The 17030-nt window shown below is 41.3% G+C and overlaps 1 protein-coding gene across 1 annotated transcript in view; it reads left to right on the top strand.

The window, feature by feature from the left end:
- THSD7B (thrombospondin type 1 domain containing 7B) overlaps positions 1 to 17030 on the top strand; it is a 395203-nt gene that overhangs the window by 305701 nt on the left and 72472 nt on the right. The window contains exon 17 of the mRNA XM_075609482.1: positions 16072 to 16205. Within this exon, the coding sequence (XP_075465597.1) occupies positions 16072 to 16205 (134 nt within the window). The remainder of the gene's footprint in view (positions 1 to 16071; positions 16206 to 17030) is intronic.

The following is a 17030-nucleotide window of genomic DNA, read 5'->3' as shown; positions in this document are numbered from 1 at the left end:
TTTTTTTGGTCCGAAATATTATCCAGTTATTTAATTTTTTTTTGTATTCTGTGATGGATTGAAATAAAGAAGAATATATTTTTTGTATAGAGGAGTGCTGTGGGTGACTTTCTTGTTGCTATATATTTATATATTATTATTGTTTGTTCTTGTATAGCGCTGCTACTGTAGTTTTACGTAGTGCTTTACAGAGCCATTTTGCAGATACAGGTCCCTGCCCCGTAGAGCTTACAATCTATGTTTTTGGTGCCTGAGACACAGGGAGATAAAATTATTAGGAATTTGCTTGATAATATATATATCACAGTGATACCAGCAGAATTCATATTTCTCTGTAGTAGCAGTGTCCCTATCCCTATTAAAGGAGCAATGCAAGCTTGAATTTTTTTTCTCCAGATCATATAATATAAAATGCGTACTCACAAACAGATCTAGAACAAAAGCATTTATGAGATACAATCTCAAACCCCAACACTTGTAGCCAGGATCCAGCGGAGCTTCTGGTGTAGATTAGGTGCCTCTCTCACTGTGCAGACAGGACCGGGAGACTCATCAAAACCCTCCGTGTACCGGATGTGATGTTTACAAGCCAGAGACAATAAACGAGACATAGGCCCAGTGCTGGAAGACACCTTCATTTGAATGGGCCACAAGGAGTATTGTGGAAGGTATCTTATTGAATAGCACAGCTTACTAAATATAGGCGATAATCAGCTCTACAGGTAGAGGGACATATTGTTTTTGGAAGGCAGTCTTTCTCTCTCTCTCTCTCTCTCTCTCTCTCTCTCTCTCACACTCTCTCACACTCTCTCACACTCTCTCACACTCTCTCACACTCTCTCACACTCTCTCACACTCTCTCTCTCACACTCTCTCTCTCACACTCTCTCTCACACTCTCTCTCACACTCTCTCTCACACTCTCTCTCTCTCTCACTCTCTCTCCCTCACACTCTCTCTCACACTCTCTCTCTCTCTCTCTCACACACACTCACTCTCTCTCTTTGAAGGTCAGTCCCATCCACATGATGACCGTCTTTTTGTATTTTTGTCTTGGAATGCCACTCATGCACCGGAAAGCAGTGTGTCTCTCTTTTGGAATATTCCTCACCTATAAAGACACGGAATCATGGGGTAGGGGACACAGGACAGGAGAACCAGGCAATGTAACTGTTCTACTGGACAACGCTCCTTATTTATCAGGGACATTTCTTATTTCTAGTTGACAAATGTATAATTTTGTATTTTTTCTCTGAAAGTCGTTATTTTATCCCAACGCAGATAAATCAAGTTTAAGAATTCTCCCACTTTTATTTCCCATATTTCCTTTAAGAAGCTTCCACATATTATATTATTATTACTTGTTTGGCACATGATCAAATCTTGGTGAGCAAGCAAAATTACAATCGATCAGAGATTCATTAAAACAGCAGATCACATCTGTAACACGCCTTAAAGGAATTGGCTGCAGTATATATAGCACTGAATATTATTACATACTGTACTTTACTCGGTATAAAGTGTCTCGGTTTTGTCAATGGAGACTTCATTATAACGGGTAACACCACTGTTGTTCAGTGACCTAGTCACAATTACAGTAGCAACGTGTATTGTGTTTGTGAGGACTCAGGGACTTGGGTGTGTATCTTATTGTAACATTTGTGGCATATAGTAGTTTAAGAATATTTAATAGCTTTTCATATTTTGGCACTAAAATCTAAATACAGAATACACAACACAAATTCCATTAGGTGCTAGTTTTGGTCACTTTGAAGGTCCAGCAATCTGTGCTAGGTTAAATATATTTCTTCATTAAACACAAAGTAGCCCTTTAAATAATAATTGTATCCACATGTATCTGTTTGAATGAAGTGTGCAATTTGATTTAAAGAGAAAAAAAAATTGTAAGTAAATTAAAGATCGGCACAATCACTGGTTCAAAATCTTAAAAGCCCTGAACTGTCTGAGACCATTTAAAGCTGCAGTTCAGTCTTTTTTTTTTTTTTTACATTTATTTTTTTACTTCAATAGTTTTATGTGGGCAATTTCTAATTAGCTAAAGAACTGTATAGCTGCAGGTCAATTCGTTTTCCATGTTTTGATAGGTCGAAATTTGGTGACATATTAAAAGCTGGCATTTGTTTATAATCTGCTTGACTGGCAGTGGAAGCTCATGAATATTCATGAGCATTCCTGCACTGACAAGTGCTAGAGGGAGGGCAGGGCTGACAAAGGGGTGTGCCAGGGCTTGTGACAGGACATGAAGGGGCAGTGCCTTAGAAAATGGCTGTTAAAATAGAATACAAGAAAATTGGTCTTTCAAAGTTGTTTTTTTAAAAACAGAAAATGCTAAAAGTATTTTTTCTTACTACAGAGCTGATTTATTAAAAAAAAAACACACATGCAGGATATTGACTGAACTGCAGCTTTAAATCGAGTATCCGGATCTGGGACAGAAATGAACCAAAACATATTTCCGCCGCAAATTCGGATTCCTGTACCTCCTGACAGTCTGATACTTCCTGACTCTCCTCTGTGGCAATGTTACCATCATTGACAAAATACAAAACAAAAACAGAATGTTGTAGAACCAAAGCTGCATTCAAAACACAAACATTGTTTAGAACCAAAATCAATACCACAACCAAAACACCAGTGAAAATGGCCATCCAAATAGGATTTGAACCAAGTGTGTGTGAGTTTTTAACTTCTTTGGAGAAAATCGCCTATAGTTTTTAAAATGAGAATAAAGGACAGGTTTAGCCAACAAGGGCAACCAACAGGTCAGGTTTTCAGGATATCTCTGCTTGAGCACAGGTGGCTTAAACAGTTTCTCAGTCAATGACTAAGCCTCTGATTGAGCCACCTGTGTAGAAGCAGGGATATCCTGAAAACCCGACCTGTTGGTAGCTCTTGAGGACTGGAGTTGGCTACGTCTGACATAGGATATGTTCCATTTGCAAACACCAATTATACCTTTCGCCAGTAGGAAGACCTTTGACGGTATGCACCTCATGTTGATACCAATGATTATTTTCTTATACAGTTTCCATATTTAAAACTCAGCAATTACACTTAATTTGACTAGTACAAAAAGGACATAACAATTATTTCTATTGTGTGAAAATACGTGAAGGCACCGGTATTCAACCTTTTTTTTGGTTTATGCACCCTGTAACAGGGACTTATCATAGTTTGACAGAAACGGTCTCTAAATCCAGCAGGGAGCTGGTTAATTGCAGACAGGCAATTAACTAGATGCCACCTGGCCACATTACAGCTCTAAGAAAAGCCTCCTGTTGGAAACAGGAGAGAGATTTCCTTTGCTCACAATGGAGCTGACATAAGGAAAAGGAGGGCTGTGTTCTGAGAGCAAGACACAAAGGGACCAGATCCCTATGCCTGGACCCTCAAGCAGACAACTTGCCGGACACCACTGACCTGAAGGGCCACCTGCGATAAGGTACCGCTGAGACTTTGGGGTGATAAGTGGGTAAGGGGCTTCCCCTCCCCCCCCCCCAGCCTTGCAGAGAGGGACTGGGGAAGTAAGTTAGCCCTTACACAGGGATAGGTGTTTGTTGTTTTATGTATATTTGTTTGCTGTATTGTTTAAAGGAACGGGCAATAAAGCCGTATTAATTTCAAATACACAAAAGAAAAAGGACTCAGCTGGTAGCACTCTATAACTCTAAAGTAAATAGTAATGATAAGTGATAAGGATTAAAAATAATTTTAATGGTATATCTCTTAAAATAAAGGGGTGTACATAAATGAGAATAAAAATGACCGTATATCCCAGTCAGAAACTTGCTATAATCAGGGTGTGATGAGATATGTGCTAAATAACTATATAGTTAAAAAGCTTGACACACGAAGTTCCTGAGCTTCCAAGAATTACGTAATAAATTTAAAGCCCCTGACTTAGACACGTTCAAATTCCTCCAAATTAGACATTTTGTACAAAAACTGTCCCCCACATTAGAATTCCCACCTCTCACACAATTCGAAAAACTGTGCCAGGAGGACACGCACCAAAAAGGTCTTATATCACAAATTTATGCAATCTTAGAAAAACAGGCGAGCCCAGCTAAACATGACTATATGCTCAAATGGCTGCGGAACTAAACATAGAAATTGACAATGAGGACTGGGAAGATATATGGGACGCGGCATCAGGAACTTCCGTATGCACTAGCATTAAAGAAAACATATACAAGATAATGTTCCACTGGTACCTCCCGCCTGTGAGATTGAAGCAAATCTACCCTCTGGCCTCTGATCTATGTTGGAGAGGCTGTGGCCACAAAGGAGACATGGCCCATATATGGTGGCTATGCCCAGAAATTCAGGAATAGTGGCTTTCAATCCAAAACCTAATAAAAGAGGTCACAGACCTCACAATCCCTTTAGATCAACTGACCTACATATTGGGCAGGCCAATAGATGAGATTGACCGCCCAGTATGGAAATGAATCTCTTTCATTTTAACTGCAGCCAGATGCTCAGTGGCGCTCTCTTGGAAGAAAATCTCCCCTCCCACGATGCAAATGGTGAGGAAGAGACTAAGCGATGTTATGCTAATGGAAAAGCTGACTGCATTCCTCAACCACACAACGGAGCGCTTCTACACAATTTGGGAACCCTGGCTGACCCACTGAACATATCTATCACATCCATTCCCTCCCCCCAGTAGCGGCAACTACCCGAAAACACTGGGGGGCCACGAGAAAAATGCCACCAATGGGTGGGGGGGATCCCAGGTACCCCCCCTCTTCCCCTCCCTGCCCCCCCCCCCCTCTTTCTTCTCTTTTTTGGGAGTCTAGTCATTGGGACCACTGAGTAGTCCGAGCGGTCTACCACACCCTCGGGTGGTTGCTCAGTGCCCCCTCCCCTCTTCCAACCCCCTGTTACAAAAAAAAATAAATAATAATAAGGTAAAAAAATTATTATGTATTATGTTGCGAGATTCCTACAATATTTGTAATGTGATGTATAAATGCCTAATAAAAAATGTTTGGAAAAAAAAAAAAAAAGCTTGACACACAGACCTGTATCACCATATACAGTGTATATGGGGTAATATATTAGCACTAAGTAATCCCTCCTTATTGTAATGTTGGAGGGCTATTATCAAAGTTGAAGAGATATATTCCCTCCTCCTTAATGCAACTGAATTAGTTAAATCAATTGTCAGTCTGCTGCAGAAAAAAGTGCTGTCTAGTGGTAAAGTCTCCACTATTTGGAGGTGACTATGCTTAAACAGATCAGCCTAATGTACCCCTGGTTATTTTAGGCTAGGCACTTAAAAAGATCCTTGATTAATATCAGGATATATGAGTTCAGTAATGCATAGGAACCACATACCGTTTGTAAGATCAGGCAGTGGTTACAAATGCATCCGATCAGTGCATCAGTTGCAGGCTCTGTAAGTTGTCCTGCTAGGTCGAGCTCCTCTCAATAGATTGGGTATAAGTCTATGTGGTGTTCGGAACCACTAGCCACAATCGCAACATTAACTCATATAATTATATATTTAGAACTGAGGTATATGCAGAGCTCGCCGTGACAAGAGCCACTGCGTGATGATCAGCCTCCGCCGACGACCGTTTCGCGTATGTACGCTTTCTCAAGGCTGATAGGCATGGGGGCGTGTGCTCTCCCTGCTCTCCTTATATACACCTGTTCATGTCCAATTTGGACCTATTAACCCCATAGGTGCCATAGCGTAATTAGTTTGTTCTGAACATGTCAGTAGAACTTTGTTGATAAATAGTACTTTGCCATCTGTACTTATGAAGTATGCACTTTATATATATGTATTTAAACTCAAATCTGATAGATTGTATATTGCATTTTAATGCCAAGTAAGGAAATGTATAGAAACATTCCTAGATCTGTTTCAAGTCTGTGTAAACAGGAAACACTGGGATACTTGTGGTCATATGTGGAATCAATGGATATTACAGATCCAAATATACAGGGATATTACAGATCCAAATATATTTAGTTTGAAGATGATATGCTTCAAAGTATATGGGGAGATAAGTTAACCAATATTGCAGACAGGCAATTAACTAGATGCCACCTGGCCACATTACAGCTCTAAGAAAAGCCTCCTGTTGGAAACAGGAGAGAGATAAGGAAAAGGAAAAGGAGGGCTGTGTTCTGAGAGCAAGACACAAAGGGAACAGATCTCTATGCCTGGACCCTCAAGCAGACAACTATCCAGACACCACTGACCTGAAGGGCCACCTGCGATAAGGTACTGCTGAGACTTTGGGGTGATAAGTGGGTAAGGGGCTTTCCCCCCCCCCCCAGCCTTGCAGAGAGGGACTGGGGAAGTAAGTTAGCCCTTACACAGGGATAGGTGTTTGTTGTTTTATGTATATTTGTTTGCTGTATTGTTTAAAGGAACAGGCAATAAAGCCGTATTAATTTCACCTTAAATACGGTCTTCATTGCATACTTCTGCACACATATCTTACTAACTCTATAATTAGATTGTGAAATGTTGCGGAACCCTGACCCTCTCTAATAGCGCGTCTGAGATCAGATACATTGTAATGAGCCTCAACTCTTTCTAACAGTGTGTCGGAGATCAGATGTATTGTTAGGATCCCCAACTCTCTCTAATAGCGCGTCTGAAATCAGATGTATTGTTAGGATCCCCAACCCTCTCTAATAGCTCGTCTGAGATCAGATACATTGTAATGAGCCTCAACTCTTTCTAATAGCGTGTCTGAGATCAGATGTATTGTAAGGATCCCCAACCCTCTCTAATAATATTTCTGAGATCAGATGCATTGTAAATTCTTCTTTATTTGGTACAATTTTCAAATGACCTGAAAATTGCAGGGAACCCTTTAGGGGATGCTCGCGGGTTTCAAGGAACCCCTGTTGAAAATCACTGGTCTATAGTGTACTTTACTGCAGGGCTATTTCAGCGCTGGGCTGCGGATGTCTTTTCAGAGAGCTACAGTTAGTCACATTGGTTTTTCCATGCACTGCAGGGTTTTGAATCCTGGACAATTGCTACAGTTAATTTTATTCTAAGCACAGACCTTTGAAATGTAGGAACCCTAGAGATATATTTATTTTTTAAAATGTTTTTAGCACCTCCTTTTTTCTTCCTAACTCCCATTTCCTCTTCCAGAAACCCCCTAATTTTCACTATTCCTGCACACTCCTTCCCTCTCTCTCTACATTGTACTTTCTAAAATCACTCCAGTGACTTTCAGGGTCAGTCACTGTAATTACATTAAGAAAACGTTTGCCGTAAACATGGTACATATTGTGGGAATATTTTTCGGGGTACAATTTGTTGGAATTCAGAGGACTGCTCTTTACTAAATGTCCCTAATTAAGGAACAGAGCAGACATGTGAGAGATTCATGGTGCCTAATAAGAATAATGACTGAAGATGCCTCTTTATTTAACAAGTTACACAAAGATGTGCCATGATTGTGATTGATTTAATATTCTATTACATACTGGCACTTACTTTAATGTATTCTGTGGTCAGAGCGAGTTCATCATTAAAGGGTTTTATTACCTTTTTACATGTTGTAGAAGTTCTTGTAATCTTTGGTAGTTGTGATATCTATTATGCCAGTGTAAAAGTTCCCCTCCCCCCCAATCGCAGATTGGCCCCTCTAGGGAAATACTATGGTTACACATGGCTATAGTGTGGTGCACCTGCTGGCTTACAGGACACCTGAGTCTCCCGCTTGATGGTATTAAGGGGAATGGCATCAGAACTGGCTTGTGAGGTAATGTTGAGTTATACTCACTCATGGTACAGCGCCTCCATCTCTTCCAGACCCCCAGCGTAGAAGGGAGGAGTCTCTGAAAGAGAACCTCTAGGTGCACCTTCTTCCTTAGTGAAGCCACACACAGGACAGAAGCGATATCTTTCTTTGGCATCCTTTATTAACAGCAGACATGGACAGCCGCCCATCATAGTGGCTTGGTCGTCTAGCCACTCATTCTCAGGTTGCCAACCCAAAGGAAGTCCCTGACCTTACACTCCCACTCAAGGGCCCCGAAAGCATGTTTAACTCTTCCCCTACTCCCTAATGAAGTAAGAGGTATAGTCTTCCACACCACTCCCTAAAGGGAGGGCCACAAACACTGCCAGAGCCCCGACAGGTTGCTGGACAGACTCACCTCACTCAGATGGTGAGGCACACACACTAAATAGAGGAAGTTCTGCGAGCACTCATAGAATGACAATAGTAACACGTCCCTACGCGTTTCCTCAGGCTAAGCTGATTTCATCCCCTGATTCTATGAGTGCTCGCAATCAGTGCCAGTTGTGTGAGTGAAACCAGACCCTGTTCCGGTGTATTGGGACTCTTTACCACGAAGGGAACTTACGCCCAAGAGACGGGAGTTGCCGGAGGAACCTCCCAGGTGTAACACCAGCCAGAAAGGCGTGACGTCAGTCCGGAGCATCTCCAGTGGAGCAGAGACTTTGTGGTGGCTACACACGACGGGTCGGAGCATGAGTATTACTCATACAATGCTTTTATTATTTGGAACCTTGTGAGTTTTGAATCGTGATGTACATGTTTTATTAAATTTTATTTACGATAATAGACGAAGATCGGGCGCTTTTTCTTCTTCTTTTTTTCTGTCAGGTCTGTCAAGGGAGTTTGTTGTGCCCAAGAAGAAGGCTGCCAGTATCTGGATATATTATTGTCAGACTTTTCCAGATCACATCATTGGTTTGGTATCTGATTAATTTTCATGGACACTATTCATTTACTTGATTTTTAACATTTATTGTGATTTTATATTATTATTTATTAATTTCATTTTTTTACATATATATTTTTTCATTATTTATCTTGGTTCATGCCTTGTAATACATTTTATTAATCAAGCGCACTTTAGATTTCTGAGTAATTAACATTATATGGTGGTTATTCTTCAACACATTAGAGGTGTTTTCATATTTATTCAACATCAACTATCTGGCATCAACTATCTATCAACCATACTAGCAATAGATCCAGATATACCAGGCGCAGTCTTTTCTTTTCTATATATATACTAGCTGAGAGACCCGACGTTGCCCGGGATGTGAACCGTGCTCACACTGACACACACTGCTCATTGTTCACACTGCACACTGCACACTGCACACACACTGCTCATTGGTCGCACTGACGCACACTGCGCACACACAGCTCACAGTGACACACACTGCACACTGCACACACACTGGTCACACTGACACACACTGCACACTGCACACACACTGCTCACTGCTCACACTGCACACACACACATACACAGCTCATTGCTCACACTGACACACTGCACACTGCACACACACTGCTCAATGGTCACACTGCACACTGCACACACACTGCTCAGACTGACACACACTGCATACTGCACACACACTGCTCATTGGTCACACTGCACACACTGACACACTGCTCATTGCTCACACTGCACACAGTGCACACACACTGCTCATTGCTCACACTGCACACACTGACACACACTGCACACTGCACACACTGCACACACAGTGGTCATTGCTCACACTGCACACACTGACACACTGCTCATTGCTCACACTGCACAGTGCACCACACACACACACACACACACACACACACACACACACACACAGTTACAATCACAGACACTCACACACAGTCACACACACTTACACACACTTTCACAGTTTCAAACAGTTTCACACAGTCATAGACACTTACACAGACTTACACACACTCACACACACTCACACACTCTCACACTGTGAAACACTTACATACACTGTCACACACAGTTACACACAGTCACACACAGTCACAGACACTTACACACAGTTTCACACAGTCACAGACACTTACACACACTTACACACAGTCGCAGACACTCACACACAGTCTCACACAATTACACACACCAGCACCAACACCCGCTCCCCCCCCCCTCCTCCTGCGCAGGCAGCGGGGACAACGGTGGGGAGAAGGTGAAGCGGAGACCGGAGGGGCATCCCCCCTCCCATCTCACGTCCCGCGGCCTGTCACGCGGTGACAGGGGGGAGCCGGGACCGGAGGGGCATCCCCCCTCCCATCTCACGTCCCGCGGCCTGTCACATCGTGGCGAGCTCCTATTGGCCCAAGCAGCACATGTGTGGTTCTAGGTGGCGAGTAGATTTTTTTGTTCGGCGAGTAGATTTTTTGGTTATTTGTCGACCACTGTATATATGTCTAGGACATGCAAATGAACATACAGTAATATTTACAGTTGCTTTATATATATATATATTCCGATCAAATCCCGCATCTCACACTCCATTCTTCTCCTCACTTTTAAAGCTTTACATTCTTCTGCCTCTCCTTACATCTCATCCCTAATTTTTCGGTATGCACCATCCAGACTCTTGCGTTCTTCTCAAGGATGTCTTCTTTCTACCCCCTTTGTATCTAAAGCCCTCTCCCGCCTTAAACCTTTTTCACTGACTGCCCCACACCTCTGGAATGCCCTTCCCCTCAGTACCCGACTAGCACCCTCTCTATCCACCTTTAAGACCCACCTTAAGACACACTTGCTTAAAGAAGCATATGAATAGCACTGTGGATATTCTAAACACGATACATAATGCTTGGCCCCCTGCAGACGCACTTACCAGAACTCCCTCCTACTGTCTCTGTACGTTCTCCCTACCTACCAATTAGACTGTAAGCTCCTCTGGGCAGGGACTCCTCTTCCGAAATGTTACTTTTATGTCTAAAGCACTTATTCCCATGATCTGTTATTTATATTATCTGTTATTTATTTGATTACCACATGTATTACTACTGTGAAGCGCTATGTACACTAATGGCGCTATATAAATAAAGACATACAATACAATACAATACAATATATATATATATATATATATATATATATATATATATATATATATATATATATATATATATATATATATATATATATATATATATATAGGTAACAGAGCAGATGGCACACAAATACAGATGAAGACAGGTGCTTAGTCCCATATGAATGAATATAATCAAAGGCTCCTTACCAGGCAGACCAGGGAATCCAAAGTAGGCACAGCAAGGAAGAGACAGCACAATTATTAGCAAAAAGAATTGTATTAGTAAAGCAGGCACAAAACACCTGGTAAGGAGCCTTTGATTATATATATATATATATATATATATATATATATATATATATATATATATATATATATATAGTGTTTCCCTAGTGCACCCACCACTGATTTTGTACGGAGGCTAAGCGGGTTTCACGTTTTACGCCTGAATACCGCGATAACACAAATGAAAACCCGTTTGGCAGGAACATGCCACACCGTTCCAGATAGCAGCAAAGTTATCAAAGCTACTAGAATAGGCCCCAATATGTGTAATCTTTGAAGCTCATATAACAAAATATATTTTCAAGTAATATCTTTCATTTAAATCAGTTATATATTGCTCTTTAACCACTGAACAGGTACCCAAAGTCTTAGACAACAATTATTGTTCTTAAAGTTAAGTAACTATAGTAAATTATTTTATATTGTCCAACGTTATATCACTAGAGATAGATGTTTTTTCTTCAACTAGCCATACTTTTATGGGAAGTGAATAAAATGTTTGATATCCGAATGAAACATTGTGACTCACCTTGCTTCAGTATTGTGGATTGAACTTGAGAAAGTGAATTTGAAATGTCAACTGTTTAAAGTATCTGAGCGTAGACAAGTGCAAGTATACAGTGTAATGTTGCGCTGTATTGAATTGCCATCAAAATGTCACACTGAAAGTACAAATCTTCAAATGTTAATGGCAGAGGATCCTGCAGAGAGATTAAACTTGATACTGCCCTGTCAATGTGAGCACCCAAAAACGTACCACATCTTGGCTGGAAATGCACACGTTACATGTTGTTTGTGCTTTCTAGATGGTGAAGGATTTTTTTTTAAATAATCCCACTAGGTTTAAAGCAGGGGGTCTCAGCATCTGAACTGCATTGATATAAGCTCCAGGAACCCCTTGCTTTCTGAGATACTTACGCGGGAAGGTCATGCCGGTATCTCAGTCCTGTTTAAAGGTCCCTTGGAATGCGGGCCAATAGAAAGCTGCAAGGGATGACGTTGCAGCTTCCTATTGGCCTGCGGGACCTTTAACCAGACTTTTCTGTGTCCAGCTTGCCGGCAGCAGCCCCTTCCAATGTAATGATCTCGGGAAGCAGAGGGTCCGGAGCTGAAATCAACGCGGTTCTGTTCCAGAGACCCCTTGCTTCTCACCTAACAATAAAAATAAAACAAGAGGTAGAGCCACTTTAATGCTGGGTATAATAAATGGATGATAAAACGGTAATTTCTCAGTTAGACTTTCTTTAAACTCTCACTGTGTAAAATGTGTTGTAATTAAAGTGTCACCGGCCATGCATTATATCCGTGCAGCAGATCTACTGCATACGGCTTCAGCCCCAGTGAGCAGTCGCGCGATCACTGGGGACGAGGCATAAGATGTATCTCTGACGGAATGGGTCATTTTGGTCACGGCCAACCCGCTGCGACCAACGTCTCGCCGGAGTTTGCCCTCAGGGGTTCCGCCTCTGTATCCTCCACCACCAGCTGCTTCTGGAGAAGGTGAGTGTTAGGGTAGGGGGGTTAACTTATTAGGATAGGGGGTAAATGTTAGGGGTTTTAGCAGTTAGGATAAGGGCTTAAGGTAAAGGGTTTTAGGTTAAGGGGTTAAGGTTTTTAGGGTAAGGGGTAGCGTTATTATTAGGGGGTGTTAGGGTAAGGGCTAAGGTTAGTGATTTACCGTAGCAGTGAAGCGGCCGGCGGCTGAGTGTCCCGGCGGCAAGGTGAGCAGCGGCTAAACACTGGCAGAGATTTGGTCGCAGCAAAACAGCCGCAACTAAATGTTTAAGACTAATTTCTATATGTAACGTTGATCTCTTTTCTGGTCACTGTCCCACTCTTTGATATTTTCCCCCATGTTTGTATCAGAGGATCATTCAGTTATTCCCTCCCCATTCTTTGCTTATAGGACTACCCTCGGTTTATTCTTTTTACCTTTCCCTGTAATAAGCATTTTAATGCTTTGTGTACTGTTTTCCTTTTCATGCAAACGGGGGCTCTGTCTAAATTAGGTTTTGTAAAAGGAAAACTGTGGGGTTAGTTTGATTTTTAGTGTTTTGGAAAATAACATTTTAGAGGGATTGCTGCTTTTAGTAGCACTGTGTTCGAAACTGTACTATAAATCAATTTGCTTCAATATAAACTGAACAGAATTGTCACACAATACATATTGAATTGTTCTATTCAATTTGATTTCCTACTTGACACAATTGCAAACCGTGCAATGTTTTGTCCATAAAGAGAGAACAAAAAAGAAACGAGTATTAGTCTCCAAAGACCTATTTGCATATACACTTCCAACTCATGTGGGTTATTTCTTCATTGGCATCGATCTCAACAATTTAAAAGGTTCACAAGACAATAATAAAATGTATATTTCTTTGTTTAAGTTAAATGCTAGATACATTATCTCTTGAATTCAAAAATAGGGAAATAGTATCAGCATGATGGCTTTAAAACCAATGTTCCACATAGAATATCAGGTAACCCTTTAATGTTTGAGGGACCGGGAACACAGGAAGATGGAACATACAGTATATATTAAGTGTCGCAACTGGTAGAGTCATTTTGATATGTATCGCTGCTCCAGTGAATATTAGTGAGGGTCAGGGGAGAAAAAAAGTCAGTGGTAGAGAGAATGTATTGAGATGTATCCAATACCTGGTCCACTTTCCAGCAAAGTTGTGTTCAATAAATTCACCAGGTCTAATGTGGCATTAGGCCGGATCGCCAGTGGTCACGGAGGTACACGTGACGATGTGCACGCTGCACACCAAACACTCACCTCTAGTCAGGCAGGCCCCATTAGCTCCTGGTGTGTGCGCTCCCCTCTCACGATGGCGTGTCCGCCAGCAGGGAAGTCAAGAATGTTGTCTTCCTGTGCCGCGATGCAGTTACGTGCTCGGCGGGCAGCCAATGGTAGGGCAGATATGCCCCACCATGGCCGTGCCCCCCATCATGGCCACGCCCCCATCGCTCCCCTACAGATCGCGGCTGTAATCTGTGCACGCCCCACGCGCATGCAGCAGCGAGCACTGGGGCTGTAGCCTTATCCTCTATCCTTATCCTCTGCTCCAAGAGACTGTGCCCAATGTAAAAAACCAAGATTACCCATTTGGTGTTGGCCAAATGAAAGCAGATGAAGATTTGTGTGCAGTATTTTGGAGGATCATTACGATACACCGCTAATGGTGACAGTACCTCACAATGTACGGCAGGCCCCTCTGGAAATGAAGGGGTAAATACCAAAGCCGTTATCACCATCTGGATTTTAAGTTTAAGTAAATACAAATCCATGTTTTTCTTTAAAGTGCCGATTTGAGGCGGAAGTAATAAAACAACCCGTTTTTTTTGGCAATCATGATTTCAATTGTTGTGGAGCAGCAGATGATTATGGCGTGCTGTTGTGCCGTCGTTTGTGTGAAGTATATTGCCAATGTGGCGCATTTGTGTTTATAATGAACAGCATTATATTTGAAATGCATCCTCAGCTGGGAAAGCAAACACAGGTTACTGCGAATCAAGCTGCTGCTCACTACATCCCAATATGCATAAAGCTGCTGTTACACGTCCATTAAAATACTCTGAATAGCCCATAAAAAAATAAACTATACCATAAATCATCATTCTTAACAATAGCACAGCGGTCTATCACATTTTGCAGCTATACGAATATTTTTGTTATCCAATTGCTAATCAGAGCGACATAACGCAAAATGCAGCGAAAGGTGTTCATTTGTATACTTCAAATAACCATTATAGATAAATGATAGTTTAGCCCATAATTCAATACAAGAAACTCACGGGGCGAGTTGTTATGCAATTGGGCTGTGCTTAATTTCCCCACTGTTATTTAGTGTACTTTGTGCTTTGCAGTCAGATAATCAGCTGAAATCCAAATGCAAATAAAGACATACATACCTGTAACACAAAATATTCTTGCTTTTTTTTTGTTGCTTTTCAAATATTTTACTGAGATCAGTTTGCAATCCTTCCAGCTCCAATAGATATTAGGAACTACAGATATACTGCTCAGCCTGGGTGGGTCCTAATCTAATAACATGCCAATAATTATTTGAATCACAAAATAAGTAGTAGAAATAGATTTATTTAGCATTCTAATTTAAAACATAGTTATGAAAAATAATTACATTATTTTTTTTAATATAATAATAATACATTTATTTATTAATGATTAAACTCTGCTGCGCATGTTGCAGGCTCCTTTAGCATAAGAGGGGCTAAACTCTGAATATCGTCTACATTCGAATACAGTACTAAAGGAACATCTTCATGGAACAAACTTACTTTTATCTTGTAACATTTTTACTAGAGATATATGAATGTCTTGCACACATTTTTCATAAATTTCACTAAATTCACCAACATTGCTCATTACAGTACTTGAAAATAAGCCAAACATTTGTGAAAATCTGGCATTTACTTATTGTACTTGTGAGCTCCAAATACTGTCACTTCTACTCCATACGGAGAGATATCTGTGACCACGCCTGAGATACAGTACCCAGGAAATGTGTCACTTTAACCAATTTGACTATATTTTGAATATTCAAATGAGCTTATTTCCCATGTACCGCAGGCGTGTTCCCAGGTATGTCCCCGCATGACTGTATTTGTACTGTAGGTAAATGGGCCCTCTACTAAATAGGACTTTCTCTCTAAAATGAAACTTGACAAACATTTAAAAGAGGCCAATCTATCGGAGTTCACGAACCTAGGCGAATATTTCACGCACCTAATTTTTACCACGCCGAGGATCTAAATACGGTGATAGAACCTTCCGTCCCCCTGAACGGATTTCACGTCGTATTAATCTTTAATCCGCCCCCGTTGTAAATATGTAGTGCTCACTCGCACTTGTTGCACGGATTCGAATTGTTAAAAGGTCTCCCCCTTTTTCTGTTCCCGTGACAGGTGTACGAGGCAGTCCCGTGTTCGAGCGAATGCAATCAGTATTCTTGGGTGCCGGAGCCCTGGTCTGCCTGCAAGCTGAACAGCGAGGAAAAGTCAGCTAGCTGCGGAGAGGGAATACAAATCAGGACGATACGGTGGGTGAGGAGAGCAGCAGTGCATCTCGCAGAGTAAGAGGAGTTAGAAAAAGCAATCTGCTATGAATACAGTAACTGCTTTGCAATGACACAACATAATGCACATCTGGCAAGTGTGTTGCATCGTGGAATTTAAAAATGCTATTCAAACGGCATATAATGCCCGACAGGGTTGGCGTGACAAAGCACAAAGCCATATTTATTAGAAAGTCGTCTCAATGCCAGCACATTAGAGTGTAGCCACCTGTGTTGCACCCACTCATAATGCAGAAGATTGCGGTATAATACAGAATATTACCGAATTTCCATAGGATTCAATGGCAATAATGCAGAATATCACAGAATATCCCACTATAACAGGAGGTTGGAATAACCCTGACTATGTCTGTAGGTATAGATGTGTAATCATTAGCATGTTTTGGCTGTACAATCTGTCAGAGATATTGGAAAGCAGAGTACTTTTACATGTCTTCTTCACCTCTCTGCTTTTATATACAGTAATCATTAGGCTTCACATCCAGCTAATTAGGCAGCAAACCCATTATTTCTAATCAGGGATACAGCAGGTATTTTAATCTGTCCCAAAAAGAAATCTGAAAGTGACCATATCCCCAGACTTATAAATGTTAAAAGGAAAAGGAAACTTCACGGCAGACAGCATTAAAGTCAAAATGGTGACATCAACATGTGCCTTTTTTGTTAATTGACTGCTGTGTGTTGCAGGGGGAAACTGCCTTTCAAGCAGCAATATCTGTTTTTGTTTTATTAAAGGGTTGAAGCAGGGGGTCTCTGGAGTGGAACCCTGTTAAGTTCAGCACAGGGGAC

Source organism: Ascaphus truei, chromosome 7 (assembly GCF_040206685.1).
Source record: "Ascaphus truei isolate aAscTru1 chromosome 7, aAscTru1.hap1, whole genome shotgun sequence".
NCBI lineage: Eukaryota > Metazoa > Chordata > Amphibia > Anura > Ascaphidae > Ascaphus > Ascaphus truei.
This window is presented reverse-complemented; position numbering and strand designations above follow the sequence as displayed.